The sequence below is a fragment of the Colobus angolensis genome, unplaced genomic scaffold (genome assembly GCF_000951035.1).
Source record: "Colobus angolensis palliatus isolate OR3802 unplaced genomic scaffold, Cang.pa_1.0 Scaffold20, whole genome shotgun sequence".
Lineage (NCBI taxonomy): Eukaryota > Metazoa > Chordata > Mammalia > Primates > Cercopithecidae > Colobus > Colobus angolensis.
Genome location: NW_012115155.1, coordinates 2,227,471 through 2,242,251, shown reverse-complemented (window position 1 = coordinate 2,242,251; position 14,781 = coordinate 2,227,471). Strand labels below are relative to the sequence as shown.

The 14,781-nt window shown below is 37.7% G+C and overlaps 1 protein-coding gene across 1 annotated transcript in view; it reads right to left on the bottom strand.

Moving 5' to 3' along the window:
- Nucleotides 1-14,781, bottom strand: part of EPB41L5 (erythrocyte membrane protein band 4.1 like 5) — a 172,707-nt gene that overhangs the window by 133,916 nt on the left and 24,010 nt on the right. The window contains exon 3 of the mRNA XM_011941716.1: nt 6,612-6,716. Within this exon, the coding sequence (XP_011797106.1) occupies nt 6,612-6,716 (105 nt within the window). The remainder of the gene's footprint in view (nt 1-6,611; nt 6,717-14,781) is intronic.

Sequence of the window (14,781 nt, the reverse complement as noted above, 5' to 3'; positions counted from 1 at the left end):
GTGTGTGTGTGTGTGTGTGTGTGTGTATCAGAAGAGGGAATCCAGAAATAAACCCACATATCCATAGCCTATAGTAAATAGATTTCCAACAAGTATGCAACAAGACCTTTCAATAGGGAAAGAATAGTCATTTTAACAAGTGGTGTTACGATCACTGGATATTCACATGCTAAAGAATGAAGCTGGACCCCAACTTCATAGCAAATACAAAAATTAACTCTAAACGCATCAGATGCCGGTTGTCCCAGCTACTTTGGAGGCTGAGGCAGGAGAATCACTTGAACCAGGAGGCGGAAGTTGCAGTGAGCCGAGATTGCGCCACTGCACTCCAGCTTGGTGACAGAGTAAGACCCTGTCTCAAAAAAAAAAAAACTTTTAGAAGAAAACGTGTACATCTTTGTGACTTCAGAATAGGCAATCGTTTCAGAGATATAACACAAACAGCATTAGCAACCAAAGTAGGTAAACCGGATTTCATCACAATGTAAAACTTTTGTGCAAAGGACACTATCAAGAAAGTGGGGGAAAAAAAAAGTGAAAAGTAGGGGAAAAAATTTGCAAATGTATATGACAAGGGATGAGTACCCAGAAAATATAAAGACCTCTTACAACTCGACAGCAAAAAGGTAAATAACCCACTAAAAATCAGGCAAAGGATTTGAATAGTCATTTCTCGAAAGAAGATACACAAATGGCAAATAACCACATGAAAAGATGCTCAACATTATTAGTCATTAGAGAAATGCAAATCAAAACCACAATGAGACACCATTTCATATCAACTAGGATGGCTAAACCAAAAACAAGGGGAAATCACAAGTTGGTGAGGATATGGAGAAACAGGAATCCTCATACATTGCTAGTAGGGAGTGCGGAATGGTGCCATCACTGGAAAAGTTTGGCACAAGCAATCCTCCTACCTGAACCTACTGAGTAGCTGGAACTACAGGCACACACCACCACACCTGGCTAATTTTTGTATGTTGTAGATATAGGGTTATGCCATGTTGCCCAGGCTGGTCTCGAACTCCTGGGCTCAAGCAATCTATCCACTTCAGCCTCCCAAAGTGTTGGGATTACAGACCACCATGCCCAGCCTTCAGAGCAGCATTATTCGTAACAGCCAAATAGTAGAAATACTCCAAATGTCCATCGATGGATGAGTAAATAAAATGTGATATATCCATAAAACAGAATATTATTCAGCAATAAAAAGGAATCAAGTACTAAGATATGCTACAACATGGATGAACCATGAAAACATTATGCTAAGTACATTTCCAGATTCCAAAGGCCACCTATTACATGATTCCATTCAAATGAAATTTTCAAAACAGGCAAATCCACAGACAGTGTTTGCCAGAGGCTGTGGAGAGGGGTAAATGAGGAATAACCGGTAATGTGTAAGAGGGTTTCTTTAGGGGTGATTATTATGTTCTGGAATTAGTGATGATGGCTGCACAATTCCAAATATACTGAAAACTCTGAATTGTACAATGTAAAATGGTGAACTTTACAGTATGTAAATTGTATCTCTTTTTTTTTTTAAGTGGCCTACTTTACAGAAAAAATGACATCGTCATGCTAACTAAAACCAACTCCTTCTTTTACTTAAGCATGCCTTCTCTCTTCTCTTGAAGCCTCCTACTCCAAACCAAATCTCTGACGTAATAACTCTTCAATACTACTGTCAAAGGAGTGCTTTATGTACCACTGTGTATTTGTAAGTTGACAAGTTTCACAATCCCTTCATTTTTCCAAATAATTCAGTCCATCCAAGATCAAAGAAACAGCAAAAAATAAAAATAAAAAATAGTACTCAGTCTACAAATAATTAGGTTGTCTGAGCAAGACCAGCATCTACACAGCAAGAGGGTAGAGACTGGTTCCATACATGCTGAGTGATCAATAGAGTAAACCTAGTTGTGAGAATCATAGCCTGGTTTCTGTAGAAGAGAACTACAGATGCGGAAAGAGAAACAAAACTACAAGCCCTGTAGTGTTAGACTGGAATTTCAATTATTTATGGGTGTTGAAATCATGGTATTCATGGTATTCTTGAGAGATAGAGAGACAGAGAGACAGAGAGAGACAGAGAGAGACAGAGATATGGAGAAATAAACATAAACACATATTCCCTAAATCTGGCCACAAGACTCATTGGAGAATTGGCTAATTAAAGAGGCAATGCAAGATGAACATGGCGTACCTTCATAAGCCAGAAAGTAAGGTACAGCTCAAAGAATGAAGGGGTCATGTTAAATGAACATAGAAGCCATCCTGAAGCAGCTCCCATTGACCAATCTTGGGAAAATTTCAGCAACAAAACAAATGATAGTAACAGATATAACCCACTGAACAAAACAGGAATCTATTAGTTCATAAATAAATAGAAAGTTTGTTGAGGAACAGTCTCAATGTAACTGCCCACATAGCTAATGATAAAGGGAAAAAAGAGTAAAACTTTATAGTGATGAGGCCTGGCAGACACCATCTTAAGGGATCAAATTTAGTATCACTAGCAATGGGACCACATCAAATTACATGACACCCAATAGGACAGAATGAAACACAAGATCACTTCGGTTATTTTCCTGCCAAAGGTACCAAAATTAATCTACTTTATGAGGGAACATGAGACAAACCCAAATTGAGGGACAATATACAAAGTAACTGTCTTGTATCTTCAAGAGCTTCAAAGTCATGAAAGTCAAGGCAAGACTGAGGAAACCACAGTATTCCAGGTTGAAGGCAACTAAAGAAACATGAAAACTAAATGCAGAGCAGTGGCTTTGCGGGCGCAGTGGCTCACGCCTGTAGTCCCAGCACTTTGGGAGGCTGAGGCAGATCACAAGGTCAGGAGTTCAAGACCATCCTGGCCAATGTGGTGAAACCCTGTCTCTACTAAAAATACAACAATTAGCTGGGCATAGTGGTGCGCGCCTGTAGTCCTAGCTACTCGGAAGGCTGAGACAGAAGAATCGCTTCAATCCAGGAGGTGGAGGTTGCAGTGAGCTGAAACCACGCCACGGCACTCCAGCCTGGGCAACAGAGCATTCTCAGTCTCAAAAAAAAAAAAAATGCAAAGCATGATTCTGCTGGATCTTTTGGGTATAAAGAACATACTAGAAACAATTAGCATTATCTGAATACAGCCTAAAGAGATAAGATGGTGGTACTACCATAGTGTTAATTTCCTGGTTTTGATGGCTGTATTGAGTTATGAAGTGTGCTTGCTTACAGGAAACATACACTGAAGAATTCAGGTGTGATGGGACTTCTTAACTATAACTCTCTCTCACATGGTCCCAGAAAAATGGTTATTTATACCATCCTTGCAACTTTCTGTAAACGTGAGATTGTTTCAACTATGAAATTAAATATGTGTACATGAACACAGAATAACCCAGTCTAATAAAAAGTAAACAATTTAAAAAATAGAGCTCAGATTATATGTTTGTATAAGAAAAGTGAACTTTGGCTTCATCAATTTACTAATTTTGGTTATCTCCATGATGACTCCATAATTCTATAGTCATAGACGTTTCAGACTGACCTTTAGTGACCAATAAACTAAAATCTGGCTCATTAATTTTACATATATGGACATGCCATATGCTGAACGTGAAATTATAGCATGTAATTCCTTGGTCGCTTTTTAGGCTGCCCCCACCCCACTTTGGTTTCATTTTCTTCTGAGGTTGAATATGGCCACACAGCAAGGTGATTCTTTGTTTGCTTATGTCATGAGACTATCATGGAATCAACTGAGTGAGAACTTGAAAAGTTTAGCTTATCTGGAGTTCATTTTTAATATCTTTAACCTACCAACTGTTCTTCCAGCTCAACTCATAGAGTGTTTCAGTGAAGCAAAAATAAAATGAAATAAAAGTAAGCCTGTAAGTTTAATTTTAATGCCTAGATCTCTGGTTACTGGAAGGAATAAACTAGAACTAAAGAGTAGGGATTAAATATCCTAATTCTGGCTTTACCAAAAATTTATTATCATGACAAGAAAGACACTATATGTGTATCAAATGAGAGAAAAAATATCAATATGGAATTCAGTAATTGCTGATATTAGCAAAGAGCTAAGAATACAACTTAGTAATGACTGCATATTTCTTTCCACAATTACTTAAATATTAAGTACCTCAAACCTAACTTTGGCACACTTTTGCTTTCTTTTCCCTTACACTGCCTCAAAAAACAAGAAGTCACAGATTGTCTATCCTTAATATCATCTATTTATTCACCTGATTGTACAGCTTTACTATTATTCTAGAAGTGAAAGCTGAGTGATATTAAAATTAACAGGCAACCAAGATTTTATCAAACTAAATAGAAGTCCAGAATTAAATTCAACAAATGTTTTGTGTGTCTACTACCTGCTGGACAGAGGTATCTAAGACTCATTCTCTACCATTAGTGAATTTAGTCTAATAAAAGAGAATTAAGAACATTAGAAAGAAAAATAAAAGAAACATCTCCCACAGTAACATCACCAAGAGATCAGAAACTCTGCAACCATGAAAAATAGCTTCACAAGTTTTTCATGTATATGCATGTCCATGTATCTCTCTCTCTCTTTTTTTTTTTTTTTTTTTTTTTTAAAGAGACAGGGTCTTGCTCTGTTACCCAGACTAGAGCGCAGTGGCATGACCATAGCTCACTGCAACCTTGAACTCCTGGGCTCATGAGATCCTCCCACCTCCCAAGTAGCCAGGACTACAGGCATGCACCACCATGCCTTATTTGTTTATTTTTTAGAGACAGGGTCTTGCAATATTGCCCAGGCTGGTCTCAAACTCATGGCTTCAAGTGATCCTCCCTCCTCAGCCTCCCAAAGTGCTGGGATTACAGGCATGAGCCACTGCTCCTAGCCCAGATTTTTTTTTTAAATAGAAAAATTCAATTATATTGCTTTATAATCCTTTATGACTACTTCTACCACTCCATTTCAATTAGTATATTAATACTTAAAAATCACAATTTTGTTCTGTTTTAGAAATAGGGTCTCACACTTTTGTCACCCAGGTTGGGAGTGCAGTGATGCAATCACAGCTCACTGCAGCCTCCAACTCCAAGTTCCTAGGCTCAAGGGATCCTTCAGCCTCAGTCACCCAGCCAGCTGGTACTACAGGCATGCACCGCCACACCCAGCTAATATTTTTTTTAAATAAAAAATCACCTTTTTGTTTTTGTTTTTATTTTGAGACAGGGTCTCGCTGTGTCACCCAAGCTGGAGTGCAGTGGCGCAATCTCGGCTCACCGCAACCTCTGCCTTCCAGGTTCAAGCGATTCTCCCACCTTAGTCTCCTGAGTAGCTGGGACTACAGGGGCACGCCGCCACACCCGGCTAATTTTTGTATTTTTAGTAGAGAGACGGTTTTGCCATGTTAGCCAGGCTGGTCTTGAACTCCTGACCTCAAGTAATCCTCCCGCCTCAGTCTCCCAAAGAGCTGGGATTACAGATGTGAGCCAACACGCATGGCCAAAAATTGTGATTTTTTAATAAGCTGCATAGTATTAATTGCAAAGATATGCCAAAATTTGCCTAACCGATGCCCTGTTGCCAAATGCTCATGGTTACTTAATTTGGAGGCATGATGGGGAGGGTTGTCATGAAAAAATGACAGCTACAATTATTAACTGCTGTAAACTTAGCCCAGATGCTTTATAAAACCAGCTAGGAGTGTCTCTCTAAACACACACACACACAACTTCTAGAAAAAAAGGCTTAATGCCATGACATCCTTATCATCTCTGGTCTCTTCCTCTGCCTCCTACTGTCCAGGCCTTAATATTACTTTTATCCTAAAGTATTTGTAATAACTTTTCCTGACTTCAATCTCTGTCCATTCCAAATCCTATATATCTCTACATCAAACTTCCTGAAGGAAAATATAACCTCCCTGCTTGAAGACTACCTAATCTCAATTATTTGAGAGTAAATACTGCTAAGTTATTATTTAATACTTTGGGCATTCAGTTTGAATGATACAATCACTAAACCACCTCCCAATGTTTTTATCCACCACTTTCTTTCAAATATTCTCCAGTAAAATCCTAATATAGTAACCAGTTATTTGAATAGCCTCCAACTTTCTACTCTATTATGTATGCTGTTCTCTCATCAGAAATGCACGTTGAAGTACCACTCTTTATAGTTACAGAATCACAGATCTGAAAGGGAACTCAGAGATATCCTAGTGTACGCACTTTGATTTGCAAATTAAAAACTACTATCGTTTGCCCAAGAGCCCACAAAACTCCCATCTAGCATTCTTTCCATTACACAGTGTTTCTCAAATTCTTGTGTGCCCAACAATCAAGTCAACAGTTCTTAAAAACAAAGATTCCAGAGCCCCATCCTCAAAAATTTTGTTCTTGTAATTCAGGTTAGGAAATTAGGACCAGAACTGACATTTTTTCAAACAAGTCCTTCAGGTGATGCTAAAGCAAGGGGGTGGGGGGAGGGAACGGTGTCAAAGCTTTGTATCACAGGAAATAACACATCAATAATATGAAGCCTAATAGCAATTAGTATATCATCTGAAATTTCCCGTTTCTTCCCCTTATGCTAAAACTTTCAAAAAACAGTTACTCACTGCTACTTGTGCTGAATCCATAAATCTCAGACCAAAATAGTCGCTTTCAATAAGGTCCAGGTGGTACATAATCTGATCAAACAGCTCTTGTCCTTTGGCTTTTTTCTGAAATGGCAAGAAAATAGGTAAATCAATAAGTGGCTTATAAGATCAACAAGGCTGAACAAAAGAAGGTTTTAGTTACACAAGATCTCTTGAAGAAAGGAGAACTTGCAATACCAAAAGTATTAGCATGTGGCAGATAATGGATAAGACATTATAGTTTTCTAATAGATCACTTAAGGCCAAAAACACATTTGTGATCTATATGTTTTCCTAGAGGGCGTAACTTCCAATCAACTGACAAAAATTACCTGTTTTGAGGTACAAAGATTTGTGTGTAAGGATAAATTCTTGTGTTGTCATCAATTTTTAGAGTCCCTACTTTAAAAGGGCCATAATGTCACTGGAAAAAGAAAACACAAAAAACTTAAGGGTACTTTAGTCAAAATATGTGAAACTACACACTTGCAAACAGATTTTAGAGAAGAGACAGAAACTAGAATAATCAACGAAGGCTTGATGGAGAAGAATCAGTCAAACTGGAAGAGAATGCAAGGTAAGAAATAATAAAACTGGGAGGTAGGAGGAAATATGAGATCATAAAGAAAACTACTGTGATGACACAGAAGACACCAAATAGTAGGGTAATAAATAGCAAAGAAACTTTGTATGGAAAAAGCAGTTCTCAAAGTGTGGTCTCAAGATCACCAACGGTTTCCAAGAGCCTTTGAAAAGATTCACGAGATTCTCGGTTTCTCATACACCTGAAACAAAACATCATATTGCCACACAGTGAACACAGAAGCAGGTAAGAGAATCCAAGTAGCTGCTATTAAACCAGACATTAAATAGATTTGCAAAAGGGCCTAAAACAAGGCCACTCTTCTAAGCTCTTTGTTGTTTTGGGAAATAGTTATTTTTATAATATGTTTTATATTATGTTAACATAAAAGGGGTATGTTGTTCCTATCTTAAGAGACATTAATCAATTACTGATTAATCAGTTAATCAATATTTAAAATTTTTTCAGTTTTAATTTCTAATACTGTAACTATTGGTAGATAGAATCCACATAAGGAAAAGTATTGTTGGGATCCTCAATTTTCATAATTGCTCATCCATGCCTCTCCCATCTGTAGAATTCTAAATTGTGATTTACAGTATTTCCTATTAAAAATGAACATATAGTTGGTTTATCACATCAATCTCTGCCTTTTAACTGACAAATTTATTATTTCAACTTGTCCTTTGCTTTTCCTTTTAGATAAGTAAATCTGTCATCTATACTTCCTTTTATCAAGACAAAATGCCCTCATGTCCTCTCATCTCCCCTCCACCCAATTCCCATCAAGTTTTATAGACATACTTTTGTTTTGTTTTGTTTATTCTTAGCTAACTTTTTAAAGACAACAACTTCTACTTGGGTATTTCAAAAATGTACATGTCTTACATGTATACATTACAAGTCTTGTAGCATCTGCTAGATTTGCAAATACTCATTTGAGTTCTTTCTCCAAAAATGTTTCCCATGTGGCTTTTGTATGGCTTATCTTCTAAGGCCTTGGCCTTCTATATTTGAGAATATTTTAATCATGCCCTCACTCGAATGATAGTTGGATGGGTAGAAATGTCAAGGTTCATAGTTTCTTTCAATATTTTCTCCAATACTTAAAAAAAAATTATTCCATTACCTTCTTGCAGTCAACACTGCTATTGGTAAGTATGATGCCAATCTCAATTTTGTTCCTTCATAATGTTACTTGTTCACTTTTAGACTCTTTAATGTCACTGTACTGTGTACAAGTGTGAGTTTTTCTTAATAATATTGTATTCTATATGAACCTCTTCAACCTGAGATCTTTCATCTTTCTTTAATTCTAGACATCAACCTCTATTGTTTCCTCAAATATTTCTTCTTTATCATTTTAAGCTTCCTACCTCAGTGCTGGCATCTTTTTTTTTTTTTTTTTTAGCATACATTACTTATCCATTTAACTATATATTTACATAACACATAACACAGACAAAAGTTCAGAAAGCTTTAGCAATATAACAAAATTACATTTAAAACAATGACAAAGCTAGCATTTGAATTTTGCTCTATCTTCCAAGTTCAAATTCACTGAGGAATACATACCTCATCTAGATTTCACCTGGAATGTCACCTGAGATCAGTAAGTCAGATACCCCACTCTTAAACAACTTCTTCTAGCTTATTCACAAAATTACTTTTTTTTTTTTTTTGAGACAGAGTTTCCCTCTTGTTGCCCAGGCTGGAGCGCAATGGCGCGATCTCGGCTCACTGCAACCTCCGCTTCCCGGGTTCAAGCGATTCTCCTGCCTCAGCCTCCCGAGTAGCTGGGATTACAGGCATGCACCACCACGCCCAGCTAATTTTGTATTTTTAGTAGAGATGGGGTTTCTCCATGTTGGTCAGGCTGGTCTCGAACTCCTGACCTCAGGTGATCCGCCCAACTTGGCCTCCCAAAGTGCTGGGATTACAGGTATAAGCCACCTTGCCTGACAACAAAATGACTTTCAATGCCTAAGTTCTCCAGCCACATGGGGAATTTCCAGTACACTGACCCAACTTCACAGACATCAGCCTCACTTCTATTTTTTTAAAAGTATAACACAATTTGCCATTTTAACAATTTTTAAGTATAAAATTCAGTGCCATTAAAAATATTCACCATGTTGTACAACTGTCACCACTATCCATTTCCAGAACTTGTCACTATCCCAATCAGAAACACTATACCCATTAAAAAAACCATTCCCCACTTGGCCTCACCATTACCCCTAGTAACCTCTCTCCCATTAATACTTTCCATCGCTATGAATTTGCCTATCCCATGTATCTCACATAAGCAGAATCATAACAGTATTTGTCCTCTTGTTTCTGGTTTATTTCACTCACCCTCTCTCCTACTTTCTGTCTCTATGAATCTGCCTATTCCATGTATCTCGTGTAAGTAGAATCATAACAATATTTGTCCTCTTGCTTCTGGCTTGTTTCACCCATAGTATTTTCAAGGTTCATCTGTGCTGCAAAATATATCAAAATTTCATTCCTTTTTAAAGCTGAAAAATATTCCATTGCAAGTAAATACCATTTTGTTTACTTCTTCAAGTGTTGATGTACATTTGGGATTTTTCCACCTTTTCAGTTTGGAATAATGCTGCCATGAACACTGGTGTGTAAGTATCTGTTTGAGTCTCTGCTTTCAACTCTTTCTGGTATACACCTAGGAGTAAAATTGCTGGGTCATATGCTAATTCCATATTTAACTATTTACATATTTTTTATTTTTTCTGAGATACAGTCTCAACTCTGTCACCTAGGCTGGAGTGCAAACGTGTGATTAAGGCTTACTGCAATATCCACCCCTGGGGTTCAAGCGACTCTCATGCCTCAGCCTTCCAAGTAGCTGGGACTAAGGTGCACAACCATGCCAGGCTAATTTTTGTATTTTTAGTAGAAATAGGGTTTTGCCATGTTGGCCAGGCTGGCCTCGAACTCTTGGCCTCAAGCATCTCAAAGTGCTCGGATTACAGGCATGAGGCACCGCACCCAGCCATGTTTAACTTTTTGAGAAACTGTCAAACCGTTTCCTGCAGCGGCAACACTATTTTACATTCCCTCTAAAAGAGTATAACAATTCCAGTTTCTCCACATCCTTGCCAACGTTTGTTACTTTCTCTTTTATTTTTTAAAAATAGCCACTTGATGGGTATGAATAAGTCTCTCCCATGGTGGCTCTGACTCAAGTTTCCATACTGATTAGTGATGTAGAAAATATTGTAATGTGCTTATTAGTCATTTATATATTTTCTTTGGAGAAATGTGCAAGTTCTACGCCCATTTTCGAATTGGTTTTTGTTGTTGTTGTTGCCGAGTTGCAGGAGTTCTTTATATATTCTGGATATTAATCTCTTATCATATATCTCATTCGCAAACATTTTCTCACATTCTGTGGGTCGTCCTTTTACTCTCTTGGCAGTGTCCTTTAATACACAAAAGTTTTAAGTTTTGATGAAGTCCAACTTATTTGCTGTGCTGCCTGTGCTTTTGTTATCATATCCAACAAAATCATTGCCATTTCTAATGTCATGAAGATTTTTTCCCTGTTTTCTTCTAAGAGTTTTCTAGTTTTAGCTCTCTATGTCTTTGAACCAACTTTATATTAATTTTTGTATATGGTACAAAGAAAAGGTCTGACTTCTTTCTTTTCCATGGGGGTATCCAGTTTTCTCATCATCATTTGTTGAAAAGACTGTCTTTTCTCCACTGATTGGTTTTGGCACCCTTGTAAAAAATCATTTTACCATATTTACAAGAGTTTGTTTCTAGCCTCTCTATTCTAGTCCATTGGTCAATGTCTGTCTGTATTGCCAGTACTACATCGCTTTTTTTTTTCTTTTGTAGAGACGGGGTCTTGCTATGTTGCCCAGCCTGACCTTGAACTCCTGGTCTCAAGCAATCCTCCTGCCTCGGCCTCCCAAAACACTGGAATTACAGGTGTGAGCCATCACACCCAGCCCCACACTGTTTTTGATTCTGTAGTTTCATTGTAACTTTCAAAATAAATCAGGAACTGTGAGTCCTCTAACTTTCTTCTTCATTTTCAAGATTGTTTTCGCTGTATTTGGGTTCCCTTCAGATTCCAGATGGATTTTAGAATGGGTTTTTCTATTTCTTCAAATAACATCGTTGGGATTTTGATAGGAACTGCATTTAATCTATGGATCACTTTGGGTAGTACTGTCTTCTCAACAAGATTAAGTCTCCAAATTCTTGAATGTGAGATATCTTCCTACTTATTCATGTGTTCTTTCATTCCTCTCAGCAGTGTTTTATATATAGTGCAAGTCTTATGCCTCCTTGGTTAAATTTATTCGTAAGCATTTTATTCTCTTAGAGGCTATCATAAATGAAATTGTTTTCTTAATTTTATTTTCAGATCATTGTTAATTTATTAGCACCAAAAGGTATTTTTTTTTCCACAACATCTTTGGTTTTCTACATATAAGATCATGTCATCTTAAACAGACATAATTTTATTTCTTCCCTTCCCATTTGGATGCATTTCTTTTTTCTGCTAAACTGCTCTGGACAGAAGTTTCAATACTGTGTTGAACAGAAATGGCAACAGCAGATATCTTTATCTTGTTCCTGATCTTAGGGGAAAAAAGAACTCCTACTTTTAAATTTCACTTATTTCTTAATTTTTATTTTATGCTTCCTATTATATCCTTTCTTTCCTCCTGTGGAAAGAATTCCTAAATATGATCTTCCAACTCACTAATTTCTCCTTCACCTGAATTGATCTTAATTTCATCCCATCAAATATGTTCTACAGATTATACTTCTTATACCTAGTATTTTCCTTTGGTCCTTTTAAGTTTTTGTTCTTGTTTCACGTTGTTAATACCTTATCTTTTAGAAAATGTATTAGACTTTTCTTTATTCCATCTGCCTTTGCTTCTACTATATACATAAAGGTATTAACAACATAAAACAAGAAAACACACACATACACACAGTTTGTTATCTTTTACTTGACTTTTGAGGTGCCTGCACTCATTTGTCTCTTTATTTTGGACATATTCGTTTGGCAACATGAGTCACTTTCTCTAGATTATGTGTAACAAGAGAAAGGCCTGACTCTAGTCTGTATCAGCTCCATTTAGCACTGAGAAACCCCTGGAGGAACAGAAGAATTTTAGGGAGGAGAGCCCTAACAAGGAGAAAATCACAGTTAATCACTTTCCATTACACAAATAACTCCCTCAGGTTAAGAATTCATTCTCTGTCCACAGATAAAAAGGAAAGTAGCATTGGGAAGGAGGCATTTTTTTAAAATAATAATTCACTGCCCTCTAAGAGTTTGGTGGAGGGGCAGGAAATTTAGGTAAGGGAGTTTTAGGGATAAGGATTTTTAGAGGTGAGAAACTTTTTAGGGAGTGCTATTATGATTTATTCTTGAAGACACTTCCACCTACTGTCTGAGTTATTGCTATCACACCCCTTAAAAGAGATACTAATAACCAAGACAAACTTGGAGCAGGTGGATAAGACCTCTACCCAAACTGCCTTTTACCTCAATTATCCTGCCACAGCCACAGCAGCAGCCCCCTAAACCAGACTGCAGCAACCATTACTACACACACACTCCAGTACCAACACTCCTTACCTGGAGCTAATTTTTCCATCTTAAGTTTTATGATCATTCATGTGTTAATCTTAGGAGAGGACACTAGAAGCCCTTATTAACTTCAATATCTTGTCCCAAACAGGGCAAAAATCCTCATTAAAAATGTGTGATTGGGAATGATCCTAACTTCCTTCAGGGATGAATTTGTTTTAAAACTAAAGGTTTGTTTCAAATACTATTCCTAATTTGATTTACTCAACAATTTTTTTAAGAGATGGGGGTCTCACTACATTGCCCAGGCTGGAATTCAGTGGCTATTCACAGGTGTGATCACAGTGCACTACAGCCTCAAACTCCTGGCCTTAAGCAATCTCCCACCTGAGCCTCCTGAGTAGCTGGGACTGCAGGCACTCATCACTGAGCTTGGTTTATTGAACAAACATTAATAGAACACTTACTATGTGCCAGGCACTGTTCTAAACAACTATCCAGGAAAACAAAACAGGTAAGCCCCTGCCTTCAAGAAGCTTACATTCAATTAAAGAAAAAAAAAAGCCAGGCATGGTGGCTCATGCCTATAATCCCAGCACTTTGGGAAGCCAAGGCAGGAGGACCACTTAAGGCCAGGCATTCTGAGACCGGCCTGGATAACACAGGAAGACCCTACCTCTACAAAAATTTAAAAAAACAAAATTTTTTTAGAAGAAGCTTACATCCTAGCAAGGGAAGAAAATATTATGCTAGCTAGTGATAAAGGTTATACAGAACAAGTTAACTATGGGAAATGGTGTTTACATGGGGCCCATTTAATAAGGGAGATTTGAAAAGAGACTGAGTGACATAAGTCAACTATGCAATTATCTAGAGAAAATGAATCCCAGACAGAAATTACAACAAATGCAAAATTTCCAACTGTATGTGTGTGTTTAAATAATAAAACAAACCAATTGAATATTTCAACATATTTGCTCTAGCAACACAATGGAAAAGGAGGAGAAGGTCATTATTGGAAATGAAAAAGAAAACCACTGGTTTTAAACAATGCTTTTAATAACAACAACAAAGTAAGTACTGCTAACAATTTGACTGACTGACCGATTTTGAGACGGGGTCTCGCTCTGTCACCCAGGTTACAGTGCAGTGGCATGCACGCCTCACCACAGCCTTGACCTCCAGGTCTTAAGGAATCCTTTCGCCTCAGCCTCCCAAGTTGCTGGGACTACAGGTGTGCACCACAATACCTCGCTCATTTTTTTTTTTTTTTTTAACAGGATTTTGCCTGTTGCCCAGTCTGGTCTTGACTGCCTCAGTCTCCCAAAGTGCTGGGTTATAGGTGTGGTCACACTGAGCCCAGTTAACAAATTTAACTATGCTAAAATTTGCTAATGGCAATCACTACACTACAAGTATTTTTATTCTACACTACAAAATATTTTTACACTACAGTAGAAGCCACAGAAGTCTTCTGCTGAATTCATTTATCTGGTACCAAACTTAAATGTTTCCATTGCTTTCATTCTAAGGCATATTTCTAGAATCAATTTCATATTCCATCAACATTCTATATTTGCTTCAAGACCAAAGGGAAGCACTGCTTTAAAAATAACTCTCCTCCTTATTCTGCCAAAGCATCACTTGCTAGACTCTTGAAATATGACAGTTGTGTTCTAAGGAGAGAAAGAATGGACTTCTGCCCACTAGGCAGCCGCCTACTCAGAACAAAAACCTTTTCAAGGTATACACTGACTCCTTCTTAAGAGATGCTAGTTCTAAGACAAGCAATAGTGAGCACAAGACATTTACAGGTTCCTGAAGCAAACAATGCATGATTTTATTTTTTCAGACAGGGCAACTCTGTTGTCCAGGCTGGAGTGCAGTGGTGGGATCCTGGCTCACTGCAGCCTCAACCTCCTGGACTCAAGCAATCCTCCCACCTTGGCCTCCGAAGTAGGTGGGACCACAGGTGCGCA